The 25,470-nt window shown below is 40.2% G+C and overlaps 1 protein-coding gene across 4 annotated transcripts in view; it reads left to right on the top strand.

Annotated features, from left to right (window-relative positions):
- Positions 1–564: 564 nt before the first annotated feature.
- LOC117973039 (remodeling and spacing factor 1) overlaps positions 565–25,470 on the top strand; it is a 29,449-nt gene continuing 4,543 nt past the window's right edge. Inside the window, exons 1-15 of one of the 4 annotated variants that reach the window (XM_059031171.1) lie at positions 565–1,033; positions 5,722–5,813; positions 6,186–6,278; positions 7,504–7,709; positions 8,366–8,520; positions 9,416–11,247; positions 11,920–12,150; positions 13,722–13,826; positions 13,980–14,059; positions 15,506–15,560; positions 19,015–19,115; positions 19,594–19,661; positions 20,612–20,819; positions 22,470–22,702; positions 25,180–25,362. In XM_059031171.1, the coding sequence (XP_058887154.1) occupies positions 880–1,033; positions 5,722–5,813; positions 6,186–6,278; positions 7,504–7,709; positions 8,366–8,520; positions 9,416–11,247; positions 11,920–12,150; positions 13,722–13,826; positions 13,980–14,059; positions 15,506–15,560; positions 19,015–19,115; positions 19,594–19,661; positions 20,612–20,819; positions 22,470–22,702; positions 25,180–25,362 (3,796 nt within the window). In that variant the 5' untranslated portion in view covers positions 565–879. Of the gene's footprint in view, positions 1,034–5,721; positions 5,814–6,185; positions 6,279–7,503; positions 7,710–8,365; positions 8,521–9,415; positions 11,248–11,919; positions 12,151–13,721; positions 13,827–13,979; positions 14,060–15,505; positions 15,597–19,014; positions 19,116–19,593; positions 19,662–20,587; positions 20,820–22,469; positions 22,703–25,179; positions 25,363–25,470 lie in introns of all 4 variants that reach the window. The other 3 variants (XM_059031170.1, XM_059031169.1, XM_059031168.1) reach the window with 3 other exon arrangements.

Genomic DNA, 25,470 nt, shown 5'->3' with positions numbered 1-25,470 from the left:
ATTTTCCTGTTACACATGACATCAATGTGCTGCACTGGTGTAAGCTGTTGGCACGTAGAGTCGTGTAAATGCCCGCGAAAACGCATTGCCCTCTTTACAATGCGAATTAGAAGCGGACTTGCCCTGTAAAAATGTCAAAAGTAAAAACCCTATGTTTTTATTATACATATCTATGTCATTTTAAATACGCATTTTAAAACCTTTGGAGTGGAAATCTACACGAAGACAGCTCGTGTATATTTAAAAGGATTAAGCTGGAAACATATTTGAAATCACGACGGTTCAATCAAGCTACCTTAACCTGTGCACTAGGCCGTCATGCTTTGCAGCATTCAAAGACAGGTAACTGGTAATCCTTACTGGATACAGGGCATTTCACTTTTGTTTTTTTCTGATAACGTACAAGGATTTTTTCGACAAAAAGGTCGTGCGTTGCTTGATAAAAAAGCCTTGTCTGCCACACAGTTAATTTATAACAGTGTAAGACTTCTTGTACGCTATAACGCGTATTGTCAGATGCTATACTATAAAAAAGGTACCGTTAACCCCCCAGTGACTCCTGATGCCATATCATGTGATGTCATCGACAGTCTTTTTTCTTTTATAAGTACTGCGTATAAAACTTTTTTTTTGCCTTCTATGAAATCCTAGTTCATCAAGATTTCGGTGTTAAGCACCCGCCAACTATGTATTTCACACACTAACTCCTCCCTAATTCATTTGTTTACATGTGTAGAGTTTTAATTTCAGCGCGAAGATCTCTGGGCCGGTGGTAGGGTGGCTTGCAAGTCCTCCACTACCATCATCCACTCTTGCGCGGTGTATTGTGGGCAGTCCTCGGTCCTCCGGGTCCAGTCTCCTGCACCCCATCAGAAAAAAATGGCTGCCTCGGCGGCATCGGCGGGTTCTTGCCCCGATTATTGCCCCAGCTTCGCCGTGGTCTGCTCGTTCCTGGAGCGCTACGGCGCGCTGCTGGATCTACCGGAGCTCACATTCCCGCAGCTGGAGAGAGCGTTTCGGGAAACCACGACCGGTAATGTTTAAAATGTAGTAGCGGAGATGTTGGACACACACAGGGAAAAAAAAGGGGTTCCATCACCATTGGCAATGTTGGTACTGCAGCTCAGTGGTACTGTGTTATTGTGTGGTCTCGGGATGATTAGCACCGATTTCACAGGAGATCGCGACTTTTCTGATGAAGTTTAACAACCCATTACGATGAAACATTTATTTTTACTCTTAACTATCTGATTTGTGAGCCCGTGCAGTGCTTTGTTTTCAAGCGATGTGTGGTTTAGTATGAGGTTTAAATTCCAGCTTACGTTGATTAGCCTACTCACGGACTAAAATATTGCTCCTCTCTTATTTTGCACAAAAGGTAACGGAAATATTGGAGGAAATCGGGCTTTTATTTTCCAGTCTTTGACACATTTGGGGGCGTGTTGCTGTTAACTGCTTTTAAGTGAGCAGGATATTCCCATGCAAAATAAATACGCCGACAATATTTACAGTTTAATGGTAATTTTCTGGCAGGTCGTGGTTCGCCTGCTGTACCGCGCAGGCGCAGAGTGTAATACTAAACTTCCTGCTGGATGGAGCTTTCTCAGTACTATTTTTTTTAGTTCATTCAAATGTGCTGGTGGAGTTACGTTGTATTTATGTAGGATTAAATTCAGCCCCCATATTTTTAAATGCGTTCTCTTTGGTAAACGATATTCATTTTATAAAATACAAGGTTGACTACTAGCAATCAAACACAGCATAGTCATGTGGCGTACATTTATTTGATCATTATGAAAATCATTGTCGAACTGCGTTTGCCTCCCTCATCGGGATAGAAAGGCTTTTTATGTATACTTTATGAAGTTGCGATTGCAATACAGTATTTACCAATGTTACAATTAGACCCCCATCCTATGTTTACATTGAAATCAGGTAACATCATCACGGCTATACACTTGGCTTTTCAGGAGGGCAGACATTGCCTTGCAGCTGAAATTAAAACGTTTTAAGGAATATAATTAAAGGATAAAATGAAATAACAAGAAATTCAAAAAAAGTTTAACATGTAGATGTGTCATCGCCTTCAATTACAAACATCAGTAGAATTCTCAGCGAGATATATATATATATATATATATATATATATATATATATATATATATATATATATATATATATATATATATAATGTAATTATTGAGTATATGTATTTTTTTCTGTCACATACACCTCATTATATTGACCCCTGCTGGTAAGATGAGACGCTAATATAAACTACCTGTACAAAGGGTTGTCAGCTCTCAACAGTTCAACCCTCCTGTTTTTGCCTTTTCAGTTTTCAGGGATTTGAAATAGGTCCCAGTTTTAAATGTCACATTGCATCGTCATGGGAGTCTCTTTTTTTATGATTGCAAACACTTTAGTGTGCTATTGTGTATAATGTTAAAATAATAAGTTGGGCATTTTGGATCCAGCCCATTTCCAGTCTAACTAAGTCTTAAACACTGGAACACTGATTAGAGGGTATTACTGTCCGGTATTTGACTGCTTACCATGCGGACAAGGTCAAATGTGAAGGTACTGTAATGACAGATGTTTAGGGTTTTATCGCAGTTAGATAGTGCGCCTTCATTGCCATACTTTTTTAAAGCTAGACAGTCTATCTGAATGTTTAATAGTCATCAACCAAGTTGTAGTGTCCTATCGGGGGGCTTCCTGGTGGATGAACATCCTGAGGTTTGTAATGTACAGTAATCTGTTGTGTATCCGACTGCGGTGGGACCAGAGTAAGGGCGGAGATGTAAAAAGACGAATAAATGAATCCTGTTTTAAATACCATTAAACACAGCTGTAACAATTACTACATTCACACAATTATTATTTTGAGATTTATATTAGGGAGCTCACCTAAATCCCTTGTTTAGAAAGACACAAGGTATTAATGCTTGTGACAGAGCAGCCGTCTGCCGTGTGAGTGCGTGCATTCACTGCTGAGTGACAGGCAGGAGATCGAGACAGAAGTTGAAGTTGATACGCCCCGCAGGCGAACAGGATTTATTTACATATCAACACACTGAACAGCTCACGTGACACTACCAGCAACGGTTGCGCATGGAGCACATACAACACAGTGTACGAAAACTCTGGTAGGATCTGCAATCTCTGAACTAATCTTCTCTGTTCAATAATAAACTAATGTTGCTGAAGAGATTGATCATGGCGGGTAAACAGGTAGGATGGATATGTGACGGGCGGATCCGCGACGGATTACTGTAGTTTAAGCCATTCCAGGTCTCAGGTAGTACTGTAACCAAGTCTGTAGATTGTTTTGGTTTTTCAGACTTTTTCTTTATAACTCTGAGGAAGTCTTTCTCATACCTTTAGATATTTCTAGAGATTTGTTTAGCCATGGCATTCATTTTAAGGCCTTCAGGCAGCAATACTATATTTATGTTTGTAGCTAGGCTGTGTTCATCGTTTCCACATTAAAAATCCTTCCAAGTTCCTTTGAGTTTTAACTGCAGGCAAAAATAAGTCAGTATCCACTAGGCGAGGTTTTCAGTAGATTTCTGTAGCTGTAAAGTAGTAGTGTTTCAGGTAATTTAGAGATACGAGTAAAGAGACCGTGGCCTTTGTATCTGCAGTCAATTTTGTGTTCTCTAGATTCCTATCTCCCAATGAAACAGGTGCTGCTGAATTGAATTCTACAGCCTGCAAGATCACGAAGCAGCTGCACATTCTGAGATTAGATTTCTCATTAATTTTGTAAATAGCATCCTCCCTGCACCTGCATCGTTTAAAAAATATAAGGTGGCCTGATAACACATGTATTGAATTGATTGCCACATATAAATCATTTGGAGGGTATTCGCTGCTCCGGTCGTTTTGGAACTCGCTGGAACCAGGAGTGCATGTCTTTTCATGTGCAAACTCCAATGATGAGGAGTGAGCTAATGTTGCGTTTGGTGTGACTGCTCCAGTAAATATCATTTTGCTTGCCTCCCAAGTGAATATGTGTTAAAGTATTAAACTCTTCTGTAATTGGAACTCGATGACCATGTTCTAATCTTTTAAGACAATTGTTATGTTAGCTGTATTGGTGCATTACAAGTGTGTGTTTGTTGCAGGACAGGTTTAAGCCTCTGTTAGTGGCTCAGAATGTTGTTAAATATTTATATACGGTAGTGACAGTCCTGTATTTCCTTTGTAGTTTATGATGAGGGCAAATCAAATTGGGCACTTGGGGGTCCTGTATGTCTCTTTTACAGAGGAAATCTGAGACTGGGTGCCTAGCAACGGCTTATAATACTTTGCCAACTGGAGAGAGTTTCACCTAATATAAAATCTGAGCAGCAGTGTGGCAAAAACCCCCCACAGGATAGCAGATCAGAACTTGCTCAAAGCAGTGAAGCTGACTGAGTAGTTCAGCTGGCAGCAGGAATGAGAACCTGTGTTCATTCCCAATCACCATAATTGGAGCCGATATTCCATTTAACTACCATTCATATCTGTTATGGGATATGGATACTGACATGCCAAAGTGAACCAGGCCTCAATGCTAGACAATTTAAACAATGTAAGGACATCCTAGGTTGCAGATTGGATGAATAGACGCTACAGACGCTACATTTAGAACACTTTCTTCCAGCGACTGTGGTCAAAATGAATTTATTTAGCAGTGCTCTTCTCCTCCAGCAGGAAGCCTGTGGGGATTTGTGTCCCAAAATAAAAGACAACTTTAAATAAATACGTACATACATAAATAAATCAAGCCTTAAAAAGACTTAGATTATTTGGCAGGTGTTTATGCATTGCGTCAGTGCGTAGGATCTGACGTTTGAAACATCAAAATGTAGAAGTTGCTGTGAAATTGCCTTTGTGTATAACTCGTATGCAGTATAGTTTTACACAAACCCCTCCTTCATACCAGCTCCATATTAAGACCCATTTTAAAGACACTGACGGATCTGAATACAGACTTATACATACAGTACTAGTTATAGACCCACATATTAACACAAATACAGTGAAATGAGGTTTGGGTTTAAAATGTAAGGGAAGCCTGTGTTACTGCAGTCCCTTTTCAACTTGGAAACACTGTGAAGACTCTCCCAGCGCTCTATTAAGACCATTCTCTTCAGTCCCTTTGGTTATAATATTGGGGATTGCACATGTTCACACCCATGGTAAGGAGCTCATGTGAGCAAACTAAAGTCTGTCCTGCCTGCAGGGTTGGGGTTGGAGACTTGGAGTAACCCCTGTAACAAGCATCACAACATCATTGAGCTATGTGCATTATATGGGTAACTGACCACCTTGGGGATGTGAAATTGGTAATGAGACTTCGCTGTATGGAAGTTTGAGGAATATCGGAGTTCAGCTTAATCTGACATGTGCCTCATCGGACACAAAATACATTTTTGTATTGTAGTTTTTTTTTTTTTTTTTTACCTTTACATTGTTTAAATGTAAATAAGCCTTACAGGTTCTCCCTAGAATCTGTCAGTATTTTCAAAAAGACTTTATTGACCATGACCATAAGCCACTCACAGCTTTAAACACTGTAGCACTTTTCTTTCCAAAGTCTTGGAGAAAGCCCAGCTTGCAGCAATGTCTGGAATGACTTAATGCAACCAACTTGCATTGTAGACGTTGGCACAAGTTATTGAGAGAATGTATGAAACCCAGTTTAAGTCAAGCCTGTCTTTTCTTTTGTAGTTCCAAAAGCCCTTGTGGAGCTTCACTTAAAATTAATGAGGAAAATCGGCAAGTCTGTTTCAGCTGACAGATGGGAAAAGTACCTTGTCAAGGTGAGCAATATGAAAAATAGAAATGAGGGGTCAGGAGATTGTCAAAGCTGTTTACTCCAACTCATTATTCTTGTTATGTTACATTTAAACAACTACATATAATCCCTGAATTTAAACCTCATTTTTTTGTTCTGTTTTGGTGACGTTTCTAGTCCTTTAATTGTAATATTCCATAGTAATGAAGCGTTTTTCAGAAAAGCCAGGAATCCCCAAATCTTCATGACAATGAAATGGTACAAGTGATAATGTTGCTAACGCTATTAAAATATATTTTTCCAAGTCTTGGTTATCACCTTTACCAGAGCAAAGTGTTTTTCATGGAGTTGTATTCTGTGACCTTGCTGATACAGTGTTGTTTTCTAAACCCTGCAGATGTGTCAGGACTTCAACAGCACCTGGGCCTGGGAGCTGGAGAAGAAGGGTTACCAGGAGATGACTGTGGAGTGTAAAGTGGGCATCCTCAAGGTAAGACCATCTGCAGCAGATACTGATTCTTCACATCCGAGTCAGGCAAAACAAGGGGTGTTGGACTCGAGCATTTATTAAAAAAAATAAATAAGTGTAGGGCCATATCTGTAAAGTATGTGTATCTCTTAGATGCATGTAACATTTTAGTTGCACTTGAAACCTGTGGTTATTGTTTTGGTGATGTTTTCCTAAAGCATGGTTATGGTGTTGACATGCCTGACTAAAGTACAAAAGAATTAGTTAAATAAGGATAGTAGGGCTTGTTTAATTATTGAACTTTGTCATATTTATGCAGAGCTAAAACCAAATGCTTTGTAATTATGTTTTACTACTAACTGAAATTGCTTCAATTTCATAAATTATTGCTATAAACCAGGAAACACAAATTGCAGTATATTAAGTACATAAATGTGAAAAATGACCAAACTAACTAAGATGTGCTCCTTGTTACGTTCACATTTATCTTTCATTATGTGGTATGTCCCTATCATTTTGTATATATTTTATATAAGCGATAGTGCCCGTCGATGAAGGCTGTACTGTTAGTAGTTGACCGCGACTGGAGTTATGCGTCCCTAGCCAAAGGGACACATGTTAAACTCTTGATTTACCTTTAACTTGTAAAGATTTTTCGGGTACCCTTCCACTGAGAAAAGGCTCGGTTTGTAGTTAAGATGCTACCTGAGCTCCAGTCGAGCTGACAGGCTGTGATTGGCTGATTCAGCAGTTGCGGGTACAAGATGGTTTTCTTTTGTCGGTGCAAAGTATTGATTGGCTGCCAATTGTGTCTTTGTTTAGAATTTGCTGTCCAATAGATGTGAACTGAGCTTTCATTGACAAGTCAAAATAAAAAAGTCGTTTTTAAATTTTAAATTTGATTCACAGTTAATGCTATGACGTAGCTGCGGGCATCTGCAGTCTCATAGAAGCCCGCTAGAGCTGGAAACGGATTGGCTGATGGTACTGAATCGTTTTCTAATTTCTGTTAAACCATTAAGCAGGATAAAACATATAACATTTAAACTAGAGGGGGGCCTTAAATGGTAATGAGGCCAATATAATATATTTTTAAAATCTTTGCTACCCCAGTAGTTAACCCCAAACTTATCATGTTGCACTTTCATATTGTCTCCATTGAGCACTCGGCTTTATTGCTTAGGTAACATGTAGTGGTTCTAAAGCTTGCAGTGGGTGAAGAATCTGTGCTTCTCATTGTCTATAGTACCTGTGTGAGTGTCAGTTCGATGACAACCTCAAGTTTAAGAACGTGATCAACGAGGAGGACCCCGAGGCGATGCGCCTGCAGCCGATCGGGCGGGATAAGGACGGCCTGATGTACTGGTACCAGCTCGACCAGGACCACAACGTGCGAGTCTATGTGGAGGAGCAAGACGACCAGGAAGGGACCTCCTGGAAGTGCATCGTCAGGTGTGTGGGAGAGAACCGTGTCTTTGACATGGAAATTCAGTGTATCTAAAGATCTTAATAAACTGCTGTGAAGGGTTTCCCACAATAAATATAGAAAGTTGTGACATAAGCAAGTGCATGTTATTATTTGTTTATTTAGCAGACGCCTTTATCCAAGGCGACTTACAGAGACTAGGGTGTGTGAACTATGCATCAGCTGCAGTGTCACTTACAATTACGTCTCAAGGTTGTGACTTGCTCAGGGTCACACAATGAGTCAGTGGCTGAGGTGGGATTTGAACCGGGGACCTCCTGGTTACAAGCCCTTTTCTTTAACCACTGGACCACACAGTCTCCTTAAGGGCCCTATTCCCAAATATCTCAACATCTGTAATGTTAAAGGGTGAAGAGGAACATTTCTGACTCCAGCAGTCCTGTTCATTGCACTTGTTATTACAACCCATCTGTCAAAAGAACATACATTTTATCACTAGTAATGATTTGTCTGTCAAAACAATTCTCAATATTTCTAAATAATAACAATATGGCAATTGATTGGTGTGTATGATGTAGGTTTTACAGTAAGTAAATTACACATGTCTGTAATATAATGTATGCTGGGGAGTTAGTACATATGTGTGATTGAAGATTTTGTTATTTTATATTTACCAATCCAGAACCCGTAATGATTTGGCAGAGACTGTGGAACTCCTGAAGGCTCAGATCGACCCGGCTCTGCTCACCAAATCAGTGCAGCTGGAGGGCTCCTCTAGCGCCAGCCCCTCTCCTGATGACGAGGAGAACAAGGAGGGTGCAGAGCTGCTACCTGATGGTATTGTCCCCTTCTCTCACAGAGCAATCTCCCTTTTAGGTTAAACATAACTATGATAACATCTTTGGTAATACTAACGGAAACTTAGGAAAGAGAGGGATTAGAAACTGTCTAAGGCATCCCAGTCTCCTCCAGTACTATGTACACCATGACGCTGAATCATGAAATATGTGTAATTTACATAAATAATCCCAGAAAAATATTTGATTTGTAAGAACATTTGCAAACGAGAGTCGACCAAGCTTATCCGGTTACTAGTAGCCGATTGATCTCCAAACTTTGTCAAGTTGGGTCCTGAAGGAAAGGAGGTAACCCATTCCATACCCTCACCACTCTTTGTGCGAAGTGTCTCCTTCTCTCTGTCCTAAGACTATCTTTACTTAATTTCCAACTGCGTCCTCTAGTATATAAATTAAATAAATCCTATCCATGACCAGAATTGTTCATAGTAACCTGTGCTGTATAAGAACATGTAATACTTGTCTCTGTAACATATACACAAACCCTTGCAAGTTATGCACATGTTGTAATCCATTCGGCCTCACTGAGTCAATTGTACTGCAGGAGATTGAGATGCCTTGCAGTTTGGGATTATAGTGTAATGGACTTGTAGAGAATTCTGAGATGGTGACCCTTCTTTTTATTATTATGAAAGATCGAGCATACATTTTATTAGCTGTTAAGAAGCTTAATCTTAAATCCGCAAGCGCCCCCGACGAGACTTGTTTTCTGTTGTGCATAGTGTGTGTGTGCCATGAAGAGGGCTGTAAACGAATGACACTGGGACACTCTGGGAATAGCAAGAATGTATCCTTACTGTCTGTAATAAAATAGGTACAAAATCTGAACTTATTTCTGTCCAGTGAAAGATGTGACCGTGACTTGTATTTTATAGGTGAATCCCCAGACAAGAAGGTTGAGAAAATGGAGGAAGATTCGAAAGAACCAGAAAGCAAGCCTGCAACTGAGTCTGCTGCTCTGTCTCTTGCTCCTCCTAAAAGCGAAAGTGAAGATAAGGAGTCCTCTATGGCTGAAAATGAAGAGAGGAAACCCAACATAAAGGAGGAGCCCAAGGAAATCAACAAGGATTCTGTAGAAAAGAAAGAAGAGAAGGAGCAGACGCCAGTTAAATCGGAGGAAAAGCCCATTATAGACAACAAAGTCAGAACCATCACGGCAGTGATAAACGAAGAACCAAAAGCTCCTGAAAATGTCAAAAGCTCTGACCAAAATGTGACTGCCCCTATACCAGATAAGCAGGAAGTATCCATAAAGATGGAACCCTCAGAGGAGATTAAGCAGAAGTCCTCTGAAGAAGTGGAGCGAGCCCTGAAGAATGACCAGCAGGCCATCGAACCCTCAGAGGAGGTTAAGGAGAAGTCCTCTGAAGAAGTGGAGCGAGCCCTGAAGAATGACCAGCAGGCCAAGATCCCTCTGAAGAAGCGGGAGATCAAGCTGACAGAGGATTTCGACAATGGTGGGAAGATCGCCCGCAATCCATCAGTAACCCCTACCAAGGATCTGCTGAGGGAGGAGGGAAAGACTGAAGAGGAAGTCCACCGACCGGCTTCTGCCTCAGAGAAAAAGGCAGGAGAAGAGCTTGTTAATGGAGAAGTCTCTGCAGCTAAGGAACCCAACAATTGCAGAACTCAAGAAGAGCCGATGGACACAGGGCATCCTCCGGAGAAGAAAAGCCAAGAGGAAAGCCAACAGGACAAAATGGCAGCGGGAGAAGGAGTGAAGGAAGAGAACGGTTTGACTGTGTCCCAAAGGAAGGTCTCCAGGGACCCACCTGAGGTTCAAGGAAAGAATGAGAAGAAACCTGACCAGCCCAAGAAAGGAGGTGTCTTGGAGAAAGCAGAGGAAGCTGTTTCCGCTGCAAAGGTTTCATCAACTCTTGAAGACTGCTGTAAACAAGAAGAAACCTCAGAGGAACCAGTGGAAGCATGCAAGACTTCCACAGCAAAGTCTGACCCTGTGGAGAAACCTGTGATGTCCTCAAAGGAAAAGAAAGAAGCATCCACTAAACTGTTAAAAGAAGGAGTTGAAGAACCTGTGAAAGACGCCACATTGCACTCTCCAGAGGACTGTAGTCCCACAGAGAAAGAACTTCCCTCCGATGACAAGGAAAATAATAAAGAGGGTGCTGATGAGAAGACAGATTGCAGTCCTGAGGAAATGGATGTCAGTCCTGATAAGACGTCTATCACCAGGACTCCTATGGAGGAGAAGACAAATAAAGAGGACACAGAGGAGAAACCTGAAAATGCAGATGCTCAGAAGAGCAAGGAAAGCGAACCACAACAGGGGGCAGACGATAGCAAACAGGACATAGAAGCCATGGCAGAGGTTGGAAATGACCCAGAAGAAAACCTCAACAAGGCTGAGGGTATAGCTGACAGTGAGGTCTCGTCGGAGATCCAGACGGGAGGTATCAGACTGAAGATCAGGATCCCGGCTGGTAAGAGGAGGCAGGTCACCCCCCACAAAGAAGGGCAGGATTCTGAGATTTCACACCGGAGGTCCCTGAGGAGGTCGCCTCGGATATGCAGGCCCACAGCCAAGGCAGCGGAAATCCGGGACAAGAAGACCGAGAAGAAGCAGGTGGTGGAAGAGGATGAGGAAGATGAGGAAGATGAGGAAGAAATGGAGAAACCTGCTTCACAAAGGAAAGAGAAAGAGACCACAAAGAAAGCAGAACCCGAGGCACAGTCCAGGGTAAACAAGGTAAATGTACATGATGCAAAGCTGAAAGTAAAAAGGGAAAGGTGAAAAAGTAGTTGAAAAACCCTACTTACAAAATGTCTTTCCACCATGTGTGTAATGAAATTTTGTTTACACTTTTTACAGCCATGTAACATTAAATTATGTATATACCTGTAGAGAAAACAGTGGTAAAGTGTAGACTTCAGGCAGAACGTTGTAGGCACTACCTGTCGGGGAGTTAAAGTATTTTTTTTTTCTTTTTTGTTTCGTTTTTGTTTTCTCTGTTGCATCTTCAGTTTCAGAAACATCACTGTTAAATCCCAGTTGATTTTCATATACATATCTGAAGTATATTGTAAGAAATATGTTATAAATTAAAGTGTTATCCGTACTGTAGTCCACTTAGTAACCCCTTGTCATTGGCTCATTAGGAGAGACCAAAAATGCAGAGCCCACCCATAAAAGGCAATAAAATTTGGATTTTGTATACACTGTTGTTTCTAGTGCTGTTAAAACTGTTTAGCACAGTCTTGATGATCTACATGGTATTGAAATGAACAGCTGTGTGTGATTTCAAATCTTGCACATTGCTCTGACCACTCCAAAGCACACTCCATGCAGTGCAGTGCTGCTTCCCTCTTCTAGAACCCGCTTGACTGACTGCAATGTGTGTGTGTGTGTGTTCCGTCGCAGGGTAAATCGCGACGGCAGCGGCGTGCAAGGTGGACAATCTCTCGGTCACGGTGGCGCAAGCAGAAGGGCTCGAGCAAGGAAGAGGAGGAGAGCAACGACGATGACAGCGATGAAGACTACAAGGTTGAGAAGGACAGAGACCGAGATGAGGAGGATTCGGGGGAGGAAGAGACAGAAGCAGCCAATGACGACCCATGCAAGCGCTGCGGCCTCCCCAACCACCCTGAGCTGGTGAGTCCTTCACCTTGCAAAGACAACAGCTGTTAAGGGTTACGTTTTTTTTGTCTGAGCATTTAATTTATTACATGTTCTGTATTTAAATGTGGTTATAAAATAGTCTCTGGCTGAGAGAACACGCCTTGGGAAGCAAGCAAAGTGTTTTCTTAGCCGAAGTGTTCTCTTAGACACAGTGTTTGCCACCAGACACAATATGCAATTCCACAATATGAATAAAGGTGCTATACCTTTACCATGATCCAGTAACGGCTTGCTTGTTTTATCAGTACGAATAACAGAGAAATACAATCTTGAGGTGCATTCATTTATCTTTGTTTTCTTAATAGATTATCACTGCCTTGTGTACTTCTGTGTAACTAGTGAAACGTGTGCTTTAACACAAAATGTATGTGTGTGTGTGTATATATATATATAATATATATTTTAAAATTTTATTTGTATTGTTATGCAACCTGTTGAGATTTTCATTGCAGTGGTTTAGTGTTGCAGTGGTGCACAGAGTGGGGGGTGCGGAGAGTCAGTAAGGGAGGCGCGAGTATGACTAGAGGAAGTTCTGTAAAAAAAAAAAATTATATTTGTATTTATATTTTAAGTGTTTTTCTCGGATTTAATGTAAATCGTGTATTTTTTCTTAGATTGAACCCCCCAAAAATTCTGATTTAGCTTCATACATAAATGTTAACAAACGCATTCTTAAGTTTTGAAATGTGTACATTTTTTTGGCATTGTAGAATGCAGAGTAGGCTGGGAAGCGGTGACATTGGCTCTCAGAGTGTAACAGCAGCTCTGCAGCATACAGTGCCAAATCAAGAGCTTCAGTGGGATTTTAACACCAGATTTACTGGCAAAATAAAGTTATTTTATGAAAACCCAGATTTCAGATTTTTTATTTTTTTATTTTTTTTTTAATTTAGTAGTCGCCAATTTAAGATACGCGTTTTCAACATTTATACATTGTACCTGAAAGTACAATTTTAAAAACTTGTAAGAATGGGTTTGTTACTATTTATGTATTTAGCTAAATCTGGACTTGTTGGTGGTTAAATCTAGGGAAAAATATGTGATTTCTATATCGATTTATAACACAATGTACGCGAAGTAAGGGGGGCGGCATATCAAAAGTTTGCTCACCACTGTACTATTGTACCATGTAGTGAAGTTAGTTATGTGGAGTATAATAAGTATAGGTTCAATATTTCATGGTAAATTGTTAAACAAATTCCTTTAGTTTACACAAGGGGTAATTTATTTGAAAAAATGTTCTATTTGAAAAAATACCTTCTAAAGGTAGACTATTTACTTATCTTAGTGAGGATGAAAATGTAGTAGTGTGTTCTGGAAAGGGGAAAAAAAATTGATTTTCTCTCTACAGTCTGAAATGCGGTTTTTATAGCACTTTAAAGATAGTGTGGTAAAAACGATGATAAAATGTATGACAAAACTGCTTTATAAACATAAAAACGAGGTAGTTACTGGGTACAGCATGTCCCTGTGCACATAAATCCACCAACTTGTGCAGCTGTAGGTTGGCTTACGTAGCATTTCTTATTTTTTTTGCCCCTCAGATTCTCCTGTGCGACTCTTGCGACAGTGGCTATCACACAGCTTGTTTACGTCCCCCATTGATGATCATTCCCGATGGAGAATGGTTCTGTCCTCCTTGTCAACATGTAAGTGGAAAGATTTGCGCCTCTTCTTTTTTTTTTTTTTTTAAACTATATAGAATTCCACTTCTTGGGAACTGATTCTACTCAACCTTTGATGTGTATTAAATATGCAGTCAGTTACATAGAACATGTGAATATTGTATTTGTGTCTTCCAGAAACTCTTGTGTGAGAAGCTGGAAGAACAGTTGCTGAACTTGGATGTAAATTTGAAAAAGAGGGAACGTGCGGAGAGAAGGTAGGAATGTCACTGATTGGCTCCAGTGTTTAAATTGCAATAGCATTGTATGTGCACACATTTCTTAATACTCTGCGCTGTTTGAAAGAAACCATACAAATAATAGTACACAATGTGGGCTTCATTGAGCGGCCTTGACTGGATTGGACTAATTTGGATTGGGAAAAAAAAAAGTCAAACAAAATGACAATTCTGTCAAAACATTAGTTTTAGTTTTATAAATTCATGCCAGAGTGTTTTGAGTTATAGATTTAAAATGCTCAAGCATAAACCCATTCCCTAAGAATACTGTACAGGTTTGTGTTTTTATGATTTTTTTTTTTTATTTAGTTGTCAGCAAATGTTTTTATAATTTTCTCTTCAATTTGGAATAGCCAATTATTTTTAGGCTCAGCTCATCGCTACCACCCCTGAGCTGACTCGAGAGCGGCGAAGACAAACACACGCTGTCCTCAGAAGCGTGTGCCGTCAGTCGACCGCTTCTTTTACACACTGCAGACCCACCATGCAGCCACCTGAGAGCTACAGCGTCGGAGGACAACGCAGCTCTGGGCAGCTTACAGGCAAGCCCGCAGGTGCCCAGCCAGACCACAGGGGTCGCTGGTGCACGGTGAGCTGAGGACACCCTGGCTGACCTAAACCCCGCCCCCAGGCGGCGCTCGGCCAGTTGTGCGCCACCCCCTGGGAGCTTCCGTCCACGGTCGGCAGTGGAATAACCTGGACTCGAACCGACGAGGTCCAGGCTATAGGGCGCATCCTGCACTCCACGCAGAGCGCCTTTACCAGATGTGCCAGTTGGGAGCACCTTGTACAAGTTATTTTGACAATATACATGCTACCCTCCTCCTCCCTCTGCCTCTTTGATATCTTCCTCTATTGCATCATTGATCATCTCATCAAAATCATCAAACTTTTGAGTTCTTTGTTTTTTCATGGTGGGCATAAAATACTAATTTTAAAGTTCTTCATTGAAGCATCATGTCTGTTTGTTGTCAGGTTTCATCATAAGTATCTTAAGCAAACAACAGGGTAGCGGACAGATCTATAAACTCCACAAAATTAAACACTGGAAGCCAAGAACCCTTAATACATTGTATACTGAAATGATGCTGTCTAATAGAGTGTGGATATCAAAGTATTTACTGTAAACCGTGTTTCCAAACTGCTGAAAAATACTTCTTAAACGTTTATTGTCCCCCGCTGCAGTACCAACACACATTGGAGAATGTAACTAAAGAATCGACTTGTCCTTTATGACATGTGATCCACTAGACCTATTTAAGCTATGTTGTGTGCAAATATTCAGCAACAATGAACGACTTTTCAAGGCCAATTGTCTCTCTCTCTGCATGGGGCCTTCCTGTATTAGTTAAAGGAATGTAGAGCTCTGGAGTGAATTCCTGCTAAATAAAGCTATATGATCGACATCTCTCACATTCCCAACAGACGAGAACGCTTGGTGTACGTTGGTATCAGCGTTGAAAACATCATCCCTGCTTCTGTAAGTAGTATGGACTTGGATACTAATGGTGCTAAGGTCAGTGGAGTTTTCCCATGGGTTTTGGTCTGTTTTGAAAAAGAATCCTCCTGAGGTAATCATCATTGATGTGCCTCTTGGAGACTAGCTTTTAATTGCAATGTATTTTTATTGTACTGCTTGCATGCTTACCTATTTATTTCATAATATATGTATATATTATTTAGCAGACGCTTTTATCCAAAGCGACTTTCAGAAATTAAATAAAATTAAATAAAATAAAATATAAAAGTAAATAAGTTAAGTTACAGGCAATATATATATATATATATATATATATATATATATATATATACACACACACACAGTGCCTTGCAAAAGTATTCAGACCCCTGACCAATTCTCTCATATTACTGAATTGCAAATGGTACATTGAAATTTCGTTCTGTTTGATATTTTATTTTAAAACACTGAAACTCAAAATCAATTATTGTAAGGTGACATTGGTTTTATGTTGGGAAATATTTTTAAGAAAAATAAAAAACAGAAATATCTTGCTTGCATAAGTATTCAACCCCCACACATTAATATTTGGTAGAGCCACCTTTCGCTGCAATAACAGCTTTAAGTCTTTTGGGGTAAGTATGTATCACACAGTGTCGGAGTGATTTTGGCCCATTCTTCTTGGCAGATTTGCTCCAGGTTGTTCAGGTTGGTTGGACGACGCCTGTGGACCGCAATTTTCAAATAGTGCCACAGATTCTCAATGGGATTGAGATCAGGACTTTGACTGGGCCACTGTAGGACATTCACCTTTTTGATCTTGAGTCACTCCAATGTTGCTTTGGCCTTGTGCTTGGGATCATTGTCCTGCTGAAAGGTGAATTTCCTCCCAAGCTTCAGTTTTTTAGCAGACTGAAGCAGCTTCTCTTGCAGTATTTCCCTGTATTTTGCTCCATCCATTCTTCCTTCAATTTTAACAAGATGCCCAGTCCCTGCTGATGAGAAGCATCCCCACAGCATGATGCTGCCACCACCATACTTCACTGTAGGGATGGTGTGTCTTGAGGCATGGGCAGTGTTAGGTTTGCGCCACACATAGCGCTTTGGGTTTTGGCCAAAAAGCTCTATCTTGGTCTCATCTGACCACAAAACCTTTTCCCACATCGCAGCTGGGTCACTCTCATGCTTTCTGGCAAACTCCAGACGTGCTTTCAGATGGTACTTTTTGAGTAACGGCTTCTTTCTTGCCACCCTCCCATACAGACCAGTGTTATGCAGAGCTCTTGATATGGTTGACTGGTGCACCATTACTCCACTCCCAGCCACTGAACTCTGTAGCTCCTTCAAAGTGATTGTTGGCCTCTCTGTGGCTTCTCTCACAAGTCTCCTTCTTGTTTGAGCGCTGAGTTTTGAGGGACTGCCTTTTCTTGGCAGTGCCTGGGTGGTGTGATGCAGCTTCCACTTCATGATTATTGATCCAACTGTGCTCACTGGGATATCCAAACACTTGGATATTACTTGGATATTATTTTCCTTCAGATTCACAGCCTGACCAATGATCCTTCAACAGTGGGGTTTTTATCCAGAAAATGTGACAGCAACTTTAATGTTTCACAGGTGGAGTCCAATGGTAAGGTAATTGTGTCCTCGTTAGGGCAATTTCTTTCATCGGTGTAAACTGGGAGCTTCCACAGCACAGGGGTTGAATACTTATGCAAGCAAGATATTTCTGTTTTTTATTTTTCTTAAAAATATTTCCCAACATAAAACCAATGTCACCTTACAATAACTGATTTTGAGTTTCAGTGTTTTAAAATAAAATATAAAACAGAACGAAATTTCAGTGTACCATTTGTAATTCAGTAATATGAGAGAATTGGTCAGGGGTCTGAATACTTTTGCAAGGCACTGTGTATATATGTGTGTGTGTGTGTGTGTGTGTGTGTATATATATATATATATATATATATATATATATATATATATATATATATATATATATATATAATATACACAATATACACACACACAAAATAAATCTGAGTAAAGGAAAATACAAATAAAGGTTGAATATATGATTGATCTTTGCTTGGACTTCAGGAACAATGTGGCAGTGTACTTGTATTCTGTTTTGCCACTCCAGATCAAAATAAGACTCCCATTAAATAGCAGTTAGAAACATTAACAAAAGGTTACAGAACATCCTGCAGTGTTTACTTTACCGTTGCTGTCTCGCAGCAGTACATTTCAATAACTTAATCCCACATTTTATTGGGGAGTGTTTGGTCAGGAGAAAGAGAACTTCTCTTCTGAACACTGCAGTGTATCCACATCATGCTCGCTCCTGTAACAATGCTTATTTTCTATTCACCAAATAGCCGTTTATTTCAATCGGAGCAACTGCAATTGAGGAGAATTGAGAATTGTGCTGCCTAGATGATTTTATGACCTTTTTTATGATCTGAATAAAAACTAAAACATAGTAATAATTTTCACATTAAACAGTGCAGGGAGTTCTGTAACACTTTAATTAGCCACAGTGTGTAAAGTAACGCACTCAAACTACCGTGCAACAGGAGACATGTTTCCATCCTTGTGACTTTGAAATGTTCTGCATTAACACTTTTTCCAAACAGCTGAAATCTTGTCGGTGTGTCACAAATTTAAGCTACTATAATACATGGATAGTACCTTTTTAATTTCAGGCTGGCTGATTTAAAAAAAAAAAACCAAAATAAAACAAACAAAAAAATCACATAATACATGATTCTCAATGCCCATCACAGTTCCAGAAGTTACTGAAATACAAACTCTGTGAAATGGTTATGGTTCCATAGCTTTATATACACTCTTTTAAAGCAACTCTTGGTGTAAAACCATGTATTATATAAAAAGAGTCATACAGTGAACTATGAGAAGGTCATTCAGTTTCAGGGTTTCTTTGATATGATGTCACCCCCAACTTCAGTGGAACAGTTTTCTTGTAATGCACAGTTATATGTATATCATGGTTCACATCAAACTGTGCTACCTATCATTTGAATGAGCTTTTTTTTTTCCCCTCACTGCTCCCCTGATGATTTTGGATTCAAATTTGTGTCACACCAAACAAGATTCATACCCACTGAAACTAGAAATGTCTTTGAGGGGGTTGGATCTGAGGTGACCCCTTAAACAAACACTGAAAAAAAGCTCAACTCCACCTGGTTCAGAGAGGCAGGGGAGCTACACATATTAAACTTTGAAGCATTTTGAATTTGCTAATGGAAATCGTTCGTGACCCAGAACAGTAAACGGCAGTAAACCTATTGGTCTGTTATACATTCATTGGTTTAAGTTGCTCTGTGGCACGTAAATAGTAGCAGCAGCAATGTTCAGGACTCTCAGCTTTGGTAGGGCGCACCCCTGACTGTGTCTTTTCTATGTAGAATACCTTCCCTATGATTAATTAACGCCATCTTTGATATTCACACAGGAGCCAGATACGGAAGAAGGGAAGGAAGAAAAGAAGGAATCGAAAAAGTGTAAGAATTTGGAAAGGAGGTCTACAAGAGCAAGGAAATCTATAAGCTACAGGTATGAGTTACTGTGTACTGTAAATACTGTAAATAACACAGTCTGGTGCAGGAAGACAGCTGTAAATCCGGAATGTTGGATTCGGGATAGAGTTAGGGTTCTTGTTGAGTTGATTGTCTCAGGATTTTACTGTGAGCTTGCATATCTGTGATATGTAAAAAAAAAAAAAAGTCTGCATGCTACTAATAATTATATGCTTAATAATGCATAATTTAGTTCCATAGCTATAATACAAAATAAGTAGTATGTAAGCATACATTTTTTTTCTGTACAGCCACTATTTAGCAGCTACAAAATGTCAAACAAAACCAGTTATTATAACGCTACCTAGCTGTACCAACTATGTAAACTACTTTTATGCTCGTTCTCACTCAAGGGGGGTTCATTTAAGCTAATGCAGTAATGAAGTAGGTACAGTAATATATAACTCTGAAAGATAAGTCAGGTTTCCAGACATTTTTTTTCTTGTTTTGTTTAGGTTTGATGATTTTGATGAGGCAATCGATGAAGCAATAGAGGAAGATATCAAAGAGGCAGAGGGTGGAGGTAAGCATGCATATTGTCAAAATAACTTTGTAATTGGTTTATGATTGAGTGTTTTAAATCCACAACCTGAAACACTCGGGTATAAATGTATAAGGTAAAACTAAAAGGAATGTTTTGACAAAATTGTCCTTTTTTATGGTCAATACTGGTATAAAAAGTATATTCTTTTAGTTTTTCCCGATTTATTCTCTAAGAAAGTATTGGTGTCCCGTCCTCCTTTACAGCCTTGTTGCCAAGGGTAACTGTGCTAAACATTCTCTTCATGGTGCCTTACTTTTGACTATTTGGGGATTGGAAAACCATGGTACTTTATTACAGTCTGAAGCGAATCACTGTATAATTTTGTGGTTCTCTTTTTAAATATGTTTCATGGAAACCAACCTGTCAAAAACCACATTGAAAGTCATTGGTGACGACCCTGTGGTGGTGTAATTTTTCCTAGTGTATTGAAAACAGGGAAATAAAACTATTGCATAGCAGGTTCATTACTACAAGCTTGAGTAGCCATGGTCTATAGTCTAGAACAAGCTCAGGTGTGTCTTATTAAACCAGGAATGTATCAGACTGTTATGCAATGAGAGTTATTTTCATCCCTGGGTATTCTGTAGCTTTGGTGTAATAATTAAAGTAATTGTTTGCCTGTGAGTACTGATTTATACAATTGTTTAAATACTGAAAGCTAAGCCTTAAAGACCAGACGCTTTATTTTTTATATATACTGTATATTTATTTGTTTTAATTTTAAATGGTACACTGTTACCAGTCAGAAATGACTCCATTATAAAATTTTCTTTTTTACTTCATTTTTATTCTAGTTGAACCTTCTATTAGGAACATCTTTTACAAATAAACAACCTTTGGGTTAGCTCCTGCTTGCAGGAGTCTCTGTTCCTGCCCATGTATCTGAAACCCTGCACTGTACGCAGTACATGCTTGTTCCCCTGACTCAGGTGCAGGCCGAGGGAAGGACATGGCAAACATCACGGGGCACCGGGGGAAGGACATCTCCACCATCCTGCAGGAGGAGGGCAAGGAGAATCGGCGGCCGCCGAGAGCGACAGCCGTCCACAGGAGGAAACGCAGGCGCCTCAACGACCTGGACTGCGACAGCACTGCGGACGAAGATGAGAGCGAAGACGAGTTCAGAGTCAGCGACAGGTAACTGAACACACACACCAGGGGAACAGAGAGACACTACTTTAAAATACTGCCCAGCAGGCTCCCCTGGTTAAAGCACAGCCGCATGGTGTGCAGGGTGAGTCATGTAGTCAGGGGAGCGCATGTTCATATCCTGGTTATGCGAAGTTGCTGGTCTTCGCTGGGGATTGTGGAGGGAGCGTTACATTGGCTGTGGCACTCCCGTGGGTTATGGAGGTAAAACCGCCAGGGACTGTTTCTCCTCATCGCGCTACAGTGGACCCTACCAGCAAAGCGCCTAGTAAGCTCAGGCAGACACCTGCTCTTGAGTTCCTGGGTGTAAAAGAGGAAACAGGCTTGGTCGTGGGATCGGAGGACTTCACTGAACCTTGAGTTCTCCTGCACTGCGTGGGGAATTGCTGGTGAGGGGAAAAAAAAATTATAATTTACTGTATTCCTTCAAATTTAAGACGCCCTTGAATTTAAGACACCGACCAAATTTACCACCCTCAATTTGAGGAAAAAAAAAAAACATCAAATAAATATGCATTTACAAAGATACAACCTCAGTTACGCTTTTGTATCCTACAAAACTGACACGAATCAGTGTTATTGTAGATTAACCACAGAGCTTGTTTATTGTGCTGCGTACTGTATAATACTTAACACATACCACTGCTCACTTACGGCATTACACACAACAGCAAGCATGACACAACACTCCATGGCATCAGGCAACATGTAACCCAGCAACCACAACAGCATTGAACTGTGGTATTGCTTGGCATGTCTCAAAATACAGGGTCTGATCAGCATTTCCGATCTCTCCAAGCTGGTACTGTTTGTTAGAAATGCTGAAATTGTAAACGTTTCTCTTGGAATTACTCAGGAAGCTTGTTTTTTTTTTCTCTCAGCAGTGTCACGTTGCTGCTTGTGTATTCAGGCAAACGCCTTTGTTGTCTTTTCTCGGCAGTCAGTCAAGCTGCTGTTTGTGTACTCAGGTAGTCACGTCTTGTGTTGGCAATTTTAATACACGCATCACTATACTGTATTCAAATTTCAGACGCAGGCAATTTTTTGAAGCAAAAACTGTGTCATAAATTCGAAGGAATACGGTAATTGAACTTTCTAAATTGGGGAGGAAATCATGGGTAAAATAATTTGGCATAAGATACTGCCCAGCTTCAATTGCGCATGTTATTGACACAGCAGGATAACCGATAATAATGAAATTGTTCTGCTTGTTATATCCTGATGTGACAATTCACAAATGTGGTTAATTTACCGTTAGGCCATGTTGACAGTAAATTATACAATAATTTACAGTGAAAGGGCCCTTCACTAATTTAAATAAACAAATAAATAAAGTATCTGCTACTCGCACATCTAAAATCTGAAAAGGGTTTTTGTGTAAGAAGCAAGAAACAAAAAAACTGTTTCACAAAGGAAATGGCAGTGCTTTAAACTAACGCCATCATCTCAATTTATTTTCCAAATAATAAAGCCATACAGTGTGGAGCGGCAGGTCTTTCTGTTTTTGCTTATTGATCACTGTTTTTTACCAGGTCTCCCTGAAAGATCTTGGGGACCTGCACGTTAAATCTGCAGAGAGTTTGTTGCACACATTCACATCCCTAATGAAGACTTGTCTTTGTGTTGCCCCTGCTCCAGCACGGAGGAGGAGGAGTTTGTTGTGTCGGAAGAGGAGGATGTGGACAGCGACGGGGACCCAGGCTCCAATGACAGTGACTTTGGGCTGCGCACTCGGAAGACTGCGCGGCAGAGGCGTGTCAAGCCCAAGAAGCAGAGCACAAGGCCGCAACGGAGGCGAGGCCGGAGAGAGTACTCCGACGATGATGAAGAGGAGGAGACTGAGGAGGAGGAGGAGGAGGAGGAAGAGATGGGTGCGGAACATATATATATTCACATTCTTTAAGGCAGAGGTTCCCAAACTTACACCCCCCCCAGGACAACAGGCAACTCCTGACTGACCCCCACCAATTTATAGAAGTGTGAAATTGTTTTCCCCTTACACACACCCTTTATACTTGTCAATACCAGTGCATGAATTGACAATGAATATTATACAACAGTGGTGATATTAGTGTTACATTTAAAATACAGTGACTAGAACCATAACAGTAGCGTTCATATAAATTAATTGATGTCAGCCCTGGGAACCATTGCATTGTCAGGTGTCGGGATCCTTTTTAAAGAATATTTCTCCATGTGCTACGGACCCTCTTAAACTATCTTGTGGTTCAACGGCCCCAAGTTTGGGAGCCACTGCTTTAAAGAACTGACCCAGTTCATGGAAGGCACTCCCTTATTTAGGTCTTGGGTGATGGAGGTTAGGTTCCCATCGCAATAGGAATGGGAATTTTAAACGTTTCAACCTATAAACTCTAAAGAATTGGTAAAATGTTTAATAATATGCTAAACGTATAACAGGTCACGTGACAAATGTCACCAAACGCATTTTTTTAATGCATTCATTTTAGTAATTTATCATCAGTAGCCCGTCACGTATGAGACTGCTTAGTGCCACAGTAAGGGCGGATATTATAAAAAGGAAGGGCTTTGGCATTTGGTGCAACAGAAAGATTGACACTGAGGCGGGTTTTATTCTCAGTCGATCTGACGCTTCATTGGTGCACTGTGTGTGTTTATGCTTGTAGTAGGTGTGGTATGGTATCAATCCCATGGCGGGGTTAAATAACATTGAGAAGCTTTTTATCTCTAAACAAAGGAAGCCACGTTTGGAAGTATTTTGAGGGACCAGACGAGAAAACCGTGGCATGTAAATAATTATGCCAAACAAAATTACCGTAGCACAAAAACACAAGTTTAATGCTTCACAGTTTGAAATGAAAACATTCCGAATTATTGTGAATGGATGATGGTAATAAAAAGCAAACATCCATAACAACATTTGCTATAGATGTGGCCGAACAGGGCGTGATCACGTTATCCTCATGAGGACAGTGCATGTGAATCGTGAATGCTGCAGTTTTGAAATCCATGTAAGATTATCCTAATACTCTGCTGACCCACAAAACAGTAACAGCGAGGCTGGAAAACGTAAAGAAAAGCTGTTCATTCCCCAATCTTCCCATATAAGTGGAAGGCTTTTTTCACTGGAAATTGTTCTATAAGCTTTTGGACCGAACGGCCGTTTATGTGTAGTATAGTTTTTATTTGTATGTTGGAACTACTGCACTAAAGTAAAGGACCCCTGAGACAGTTCAAACAGGTAGGCCAGGCATCTCGATTTACAATTTAACGTAAAGTTGTGTGGATGCGTGAATTTGAATACTAATACTTGACCATATACAATTAACTACACAAGAAGTCAAACATTATATTTAATTACTTAATATATTACTTGATTGTGTGTTAGTTTGGCATTTAATGTTTGGGAGGTTTATGTACACTAGTACAGTATGTAGAGGAGAGTGGCGTTTGATTCGAGTACTCGGAAATTGTAATGGTCAAGTTCTCGTCTCGAGCAACAATAGATCTCAAAAATCCCACTGCTACTATCAAAGACCGAAGATAGTTATATCTTCACTAGCAACTTTAATTGCAACCATCAATATAAACATTTCAATATATACTTTGATGTGTACGTGTTTTTTTTTTTTTTTAATTTTGCTTTGTAGTTAAGTTTTTTCGATGTCAAAATGTTACTTGCTTATTTAGGGTTTATTTGCTTAGAAAATACTAACCAGGACTGTCAGTATCAGAATGTAATATAAAGAGAGAGTGTGTGTGTGTGTAGATATGGTTTAAACGCTGACATTGCTAAGAGTTTAAACGTTCATAAAAATTTACCAAAAGCACATCCCTACATCGTAACCAACCAGACGAAAAAGAAATGCTTTGTTTGATGTGGATCCAGAATGTAATAAAGCTCAAGGAATCGTCATACAGACAGACATGCACCACCTTTAATTTTAAAATTACATTTCTTTGGTTCATAAAGTATTGTGATGACTTTCAATGTAGGGGGTATTGTGCAAAGTATTACTGGTTTCTAGTTGTGCCAGTTATTATTCATTTCTAGCCTGAACGCTAACCACTGTTTTATGCTTTCTAGTACCTAAACATGTACTTTTATTGTACATAGTGATGTTCATAAGTTGGCCAATGAATCACTCCTGTGGAATTCATAATTAAAGGGTATCACCATTGAGGTCCGCCACTGTTTAGATCATTGAAATAAACCCCAATGTGACCTACAGCAAAGGTACCGAAATGCAGCAGTTTATCTATAGAGTTGTATTTCAAATGTGTGCATATCTTACATTTAAAAATACAAGCATTTGAAGGCATTGTTTAACGCCCCTTTAACTCCTTGTCTGGTTCTTTTCATGATCAGAAACGGAGCGTTCGAGTGACTACAGCGATGATGACCTGGACATGCGCAGGCGGCGGTCGCGGAGGAGCCTGAAGAAGGAGGTGAACTACTGCGAGACCTCCGAGAGCGAAGGGTCACGGAAGGGCAGACTCACGGAGAAGCACAGACCTCACCGACGCATGCTCTCCAGCTCTGACAGCGAAGGTGAGCCAGCCAGCCAGCCAGCCATGGCGTACCAATTTACTTTGTTTCAGAACGTTAAGGGGAACAGAACATTAGATTTCATTCTTTCATTTGATAAGATTTTTTATT

Source organism: Acipenser ruthenus, chromosome 9, assembly GCF_902713425.1.
Source record: "Acipenser ruthenus chromosome 9, fAciRut3.2 maternal haplotype, whole genome shotgun sequence".
Taxonomy (NCBI): Eukaryota; Metazoa; Chordata; class Actinopteri; order Acipenseriformes; family Acipenseridae; genus Acipenser; species Acipenser ruthenus.
The sequence above is the reverse complement of the archived record's forward strand: the minus strand, read 5'-3'. Positions and strand labels throughout refer to the sequence as shown.